Consider the following 6,000-nt stretch of genomic DNA (forward strand, 5'->3'; position numbering starts at 1 on the left):
ACAAATACCATGATGAAAGTACAAAAATAATATTGCTCTAAAAAATTCTCCAATATCAAGAAATAATCTGGCATACACTAAAAATAGCATCATAATGGTAATACTTTAAATTAACCACTACTCTCTTTATGTAAGAAGGGGGTTAATTGAACTAGAAAACTGGACTTAATGGCCAAGATCACTTTCAGGAATTTAATTCTTTATTCTGTAAGTTTATGTATAAACATCTGAACCAGGCAGACCTGTATTATATGATTCTATGTTAAAGAAGTACTTTAGTAAAAATCAGTTAAAAAACTCACAAACTTTTTGCCATTGTTCAAATTTAAGAGGTATTAAAAATTTTTGATACATTTCCCATTTTGAAACAGGCTATAATGTTCAATGCTGAAAAGAACTATAAACAAAAAAAAAGATAACAAACTTATTAAATATAATTTAGTATACATGACCACAAAATCCTGTTCTAAGTATTAACACTTTGTCATGTACTAAGTAAAACATCAAAAACCAAAACTTAAGATACTCTAAAACAGAATAGATGGGATTAGGAGATAAACTGTTCTAAACTCCCATTATTAAATCTAGATTTCACTGTAAATAAACAGCAGTCTGCAATAACCTTCTAAATTTATCAGTCACAGTTAACTATAACACACAAGAGTTACAAGAGAACTTTCCCAAAGGGCCTAAAATAATGCACACTGCCCTTGCTGTCCAAAATTTCTCAGCATCTTCAATTACCTCAAGTACTACCATAAAACTCTAAAAATAATCTCAAATCAAAAACTTAACCAGCTGTGAACATACACCTAGACCATTTTAGGACAGCAGGCCTTATTCTATAACCAAGCACAGGTATGGCAAAACTACAACAGGGTGGGGCATGCATGTTCACCCAGATAAGCCACACACGGCTTTGCTCACAGTAACGCATCGATCTCCCCAATTCCAACACTACAGCAATGTTTTCATTGTACCCAAAATGCTGCTCACACTAATGCCCAAAATAATTAAGTCATAGCCAACTACTCTTCAGGACAGATATAGTTTAAGCCATGATAGTGCACTTGAGATTCTGAAAACAAAATCTAGAATGAAAAGAGCGTCTCCCACTACTGACTATAAAACATCTGAAGCTTCACAAACGGAATCTTTCAAGTGACCATTTGAATGTGTGACTGAGGCCAGAGTAAAGGTTTGAAAGATGGAACAAGGTCAAACTTAGGGGACAAAAGATTCCTGGAATAAATATGGCCAGGAAGGTTTCCTTTCTTAAGGGGCATTTCCTGTATTAAGAAACGGAAAGAGGAAAGGGAAACAACCAAATCCCTGTACATATAGAGTCCACCTGGTAAACGTACCTGCCCCGCCAGGCAAGCGATTCAGTTCCGGAGACCCTTTTGCAAATAGCAGGCCTGGAATGGTCCTACCTTCGAAATACAAACTGTGCTCAGAAGGGATGACAACTGGTTATTCTTTTTCCTCTTCTTTTTTTTTTTTTTTTTTTTTTGAGGACAAGTTTAAGGAGCCATATAGAGGAGTGTAGAAATGTGAGGGTCGCTCTCAATAAATACCAGCCACCGTTACAAAAATAAAATCGGCAAGAAGTGGATTGAAACCCGCTAACTACACCCTGCTTCCACAAACAGCTCAGCACTGGGAGCGATGCCCCCAAGGCGACGGGCAGGGGCAGTAGGTGGCGGAGGAGGGAGGCTGGGGCAACGCAGGCCCGAGCGGCTGCGGGGGGAGGCCGGGCAGCTCCCGGCCCAGGCGTGTGCGAGCCGCACGTCGGAAGGAGGAACAGCGCTGGACCACGCCGGCTGGCACACTCGCCTCACCTTCTGTGCCGCGCTCTGCTGCAGCACATTCTGCTCCACGGTCATGGCCCCCGCGGCGCCGGCGGCGACACAAGCGGCTGCGTCCGGCTCCTCGCGCCTCCGCGAGCCCTGGCTGCCACGCTCCGCCGAGCTCCCAGGAGCAGCGGGGACGGCGGGGGAGGACAGCGCCCCCGCCAGCCAGGCGCGAAGGTGATGGCGGCTGGCGTGCGCGGGCACCGCGGGCTGGCGGGGAGGCGCGGACAGCGAGGGCCACGGCTGCGACTTCACGACTCTGTACGGCGCGTCCTGAGCGGTGCTGGTCCGCTACTGCCAGGTGCCTGAGCGGGTGGCGGACTCCCGGACGCCGGAGGGCGCGAGCTAGCTGGGCCGCGTCACGCGGGCGCGCGCGCGCTCCTTTGCTGGCGCTCAAGGGCCACTGCGGGGAAGGGAGAGGGAATGGAGGGAACTGCCGGACAGAATGGCGCTGTCCTCCTCCGCTGGAGTCCTTCTCCCCTCCCTTCCCCCAACTACCGTCACCGCCCCTGCCAGGCGACTCCGCCCCCGCTGTGCCACTCCCGGCGGCCGCCCTAACCCTACATTGTGACCCGCGGGGTGGCGGGGCAAGGCGGGGCCAGGCGGGGCCACCTTGTAGTCCCGCCCCACAGTCCGGGCTCCTCCCGGCCAGGCGCGGGCACGGCGATACTCAGAGGAGCCAAGGCGCGCTCCACAGGCCGGACCTCTGAGTCGCTCTTCTGGCTGGTTACACGACGGCCGCGGTTGGCTCCGCGACATTCCAAACCCAGTCCCGAGGGCTGCCCAGTGTTTGTCGGATCTGGGGCTCTACGAACTCCTCCAAATCAAAACATTTCCTTCTAGGCCCCGTAAGGTCCCCAAACTGTTTTGGGTTCCGAACCCCGGCTCCTTTCTATGTTTCCCGTCCTCTGCCCGCGACTTCTAGGAACTTCCCAAGCAATAAACTTGCTCGAATGGAAAAGTCAAGAGTGACTTAAGCAAATGGGTCTCAGAAGTCCTTTTGCTACAATGTACTTTTTTCCTTTATTAATCTTTACATAAATCAATAATGACATTCTCCGTCTACGTCATTCATTCAAACATGTGCCAGTCATTGCTAGGTTCTGGAGAAATAAGCATTATTTCCTGAAGATTTGCTATAAATGAATTATGGTCTATACAACAGACAACATTACAAAAGTATCACTGCCTAAATGCTACAATACATTGTAATATCCCAGTCGTCAAGCTATCAATTAACCACCCTGTGTGGAATATATTCATATATATATATATATATATATATATATATATATGAAATTGTAAGGAAAACTTAACATGGACAAAACAATCTCTATACACACACACAAAAAAATCTTGAGCTTCACAAACTAACCCGGGGATAGAAGGTGAGGGTGCTTCGGAGGGGGTGGGGGGGAATATTCAGTGCATATTGTCACAAATTCAATACACACATATGCAAATCCTGGCATAAATTTTAATCTGTTGGCAAGAAAAGCAAACTTGGCAAATAACCACTGAAATGTAATTTGGCTTTATTGAAGAATCATAGATCAAGTAACCCTTAGGGCTTTGTAACAAATCTATGCACATTATAATCATTTTTGTACCTTACATCATCTTCAAGCACTTTTTGAAATCTTTTCCTTGAGCCTTCGTGTCTTTGGTCATATTATTTTGACATATTATGAATTCTATGTTATTGATATCTTATGCATTGCCAGAAGAATTTCAGGAAAAGATGGTTGGAAACTCAGTATTTTAGGAACAATGCAACAGTTCTGATAGAAGGCACATTTTTTTTTTTAATGATAACGCTGAGACTCAAAGAGAGTGACTAGTTAAAGAAGGCATACTAGAGCCCACTTTTCCTTATTTACAGACCAGAGTTCTTTTCAACCTATCAACTTCATGCTTCTCTGTATTCTAGATTTAAAAAGAAAATCTATTAGGTTCATATTTTAATTTAAGAAAGTTAAATCTAACAAACATCTAGGACTGTGGTTTTTAAAAAAAACAATATTGCCAGATACTAAAAACTAGTTTCAAGAATTTGGCCATGTGTTCCTCTGAGTTAAAATTTTAGTTCCATCAAAAAATTATGTGACCTGCACTCTGGGTAATCATAAAATGAAGATCTTGATAGGGTGGTCATACATGTCCAGTTTGGTTGTTCATTCCCATCTTACTTCTGATGGTTTCCTACTTATTTTTTTAACCTTAATTGTTATTTTGTAATACTTTGAAAGGGAAATTTCCAGTTTCATTATAGGCATTCTTTTTTAGAAGGAGTATAATTGGAATGAATAGAAAATAGAAATTTGAGAATTTGAGATAAATTTACATATATAATCCATTCCCCGATATTCTACTTCATTTTAAAAATTTGTCACGCTGTCAGTTTTGCTGTTCATGAGTCAGCCTTAATATGTACAGTTGTTGGAATGATAACCTAGGGATATTATTTAATAATTTCTAAACTGTTGCTTTAATTTAGATTGTTGACACTCAGTTAAACACATAAAATGATAGATTTAGTATAAAATTTAAAATTTAGTTTTAATACCAAGTCTATTTTTCTATTTTGGATCAAAATCATTTCTTATAATGTTCAGTATTGTGTCTTGTGTGTGAACCAAGGAAATAGGTTATGTTCTATTTTGACTATTTGTTTGTCTTTGTTTAGAAAGAGTTTGAAAATGCATTTCTGGACACCCAAGATTTAATACAGCGCTAAAGCACATTTGTAAGACATGAATAAGAGAGAAACATGTAATTTGTAGTGTAGATTTGAACAATTTCCATGACAAAAGAGTGGTTCTTTACTTTAAGAAGGATAAGAATAACTTGTCTTTTCTTTAGATGATTGACATTCTGGAATAAATTATTTCCACCAATAAGAAAACCATAAGCAATTATTCAAAGAGGAGCTCACAGTGGTACCATTTAGTGAGAGGGTGTTCATAGATTAGAACCCGTAAGAGTACTGTCTGCCTGATACATGCACAATAAAATGATTGTTGAATTAAATGGGAAGCCATGAAGGAGAGAAAAGAAGTTTTATTTATGCTTTTGTGTGTATGTCTAATTTTAACTTCTCCTTCCAATTGTACAGCTCTGTGATTCTGGCAGTCATATTGTTTCATATAACAAAGCTTATCATTATTAGTATCTCCAGCAGTCAATGGTGCCTTACACATTGAGAGTCTCCAGATCTTGCTTCTTTGTATGCTAGGGCAGTCATAATAAAATATCACAGACTGGGTGGCTTAAACAACAGAAATTTGTTTTCTCACAGTTCTGGAGACTGGAAGTCAAAGACCAAAGGGCCAGCAGGATTAGTTTCTCCTGTAGCCTCTCTCCTCAGCTTGCAGGTGCCACACCTGTTTGCTGCCTCTTGGTATGTGTTTGACCCTCTGTGCATATATTCCCTGGTTCCTCTCTCTGTTTTTGTAAGGACACCAGCCATATTGGCTTAGAAACCTATTCTAACAGCTTCATTTTAACTTAATCACCTCGTTAAAGGCCTTATCTCCAAATACAGCTATATTCCAAGGTATTAGAGGCTGGGACTCCAACATATGAATTTTAGGGGAACACAGTTCAGCTCATAACAGTCATTTAATCTGCTTAATCCTACACTTTATACCTTTGTGCTACTGAATATCCTTTGACATGCTTTAAGGAATAGTACTTCTTCATTTTCTGTCAATTTTGACACCTCCAATTAGAATAGTTTTGGGGAAAGAAGTTCTGTGAATTAAAATAGGAATCTAGTCCAATGCAAAGTCTTCTTTAAAAGCAAGTTCTACTTGGATAAAAAGCCACATTTTGTCAACCAAGAATCAGCACAACAGTGTGGGTTTCTTGCATGAATCACTTGCTCCCCTTACCTCGAACATGCCCAAAGGCATACTCTGACAATGAAAATGGCTCAGAGTCCCTCTACCCTTTCTCATTTCTTTCTCTTCTATAGTGTTAGGCATATATTTTCCTAAAGTAATCCTATAGCATATACAGAGAAAACTATGTTAACTAAGTTCACTTCCCAAGACCTCTATCTCTCATACCAGTGCACATGATGGCCACACATACACACATCCCAAAGAACAACCCAGGGGCTGCTAGTTCTGTGATGCTAAGCAAC

At 41.6% G+C, this 6,000-nt stretch overlaps 1 protein-coding gene across 7 annotated transcripts in view; it reads right to left on the reverse strand.

The window, feature by feature from the left end:
- The window catches only part of USP25 (ubiquitin specific peptidase 25), a 131,954-nt gene extending 129,529 nt beyond the window's left edge, over window positions 1-2,425 (reverse strand). For 3 of the 7 annotated variants that reach the window (XM_028504358.2, XM_036017918.1, XM_036017917.1), the window contains exon 1: window positions 1,842-2,425. In XM_028504358.2, the coding sequence (XP_028360159.2) occupies window positions 1,842-1,886 (45 nt within the window). In that variant the 5' untranslated portion in view covers window positions 1,887-2,425. The remainder of the gene's footprint in view (window positions 1-1,841) is intronic. The other 4 variants (XM_028504359.2, XM_036017920.1, XM_028504360.2 and 1 more) reach the window with 2 other exon arrangements.
- Window positions 2,426-6,000: the final 3,575 nt, after the last annotated feature.

This window comes from Phyllostomus discolor, chromosome 2 (assembly GCF_004126475.2).
Source record: "Phyllostomus discolor isolate MPI-MPIP mPhyDis1 chromosome 2, mPhyDis1.pri.v3, whole genome shotgun sequence".
Classification (NCBI taxonomy): domain Eukaryota; kingdom Metazoa; phylum Chordata; class Mammalia; order Chiroptera; family Phyllostomidae; genus Phyllostomus; species Phyllostomus discolor.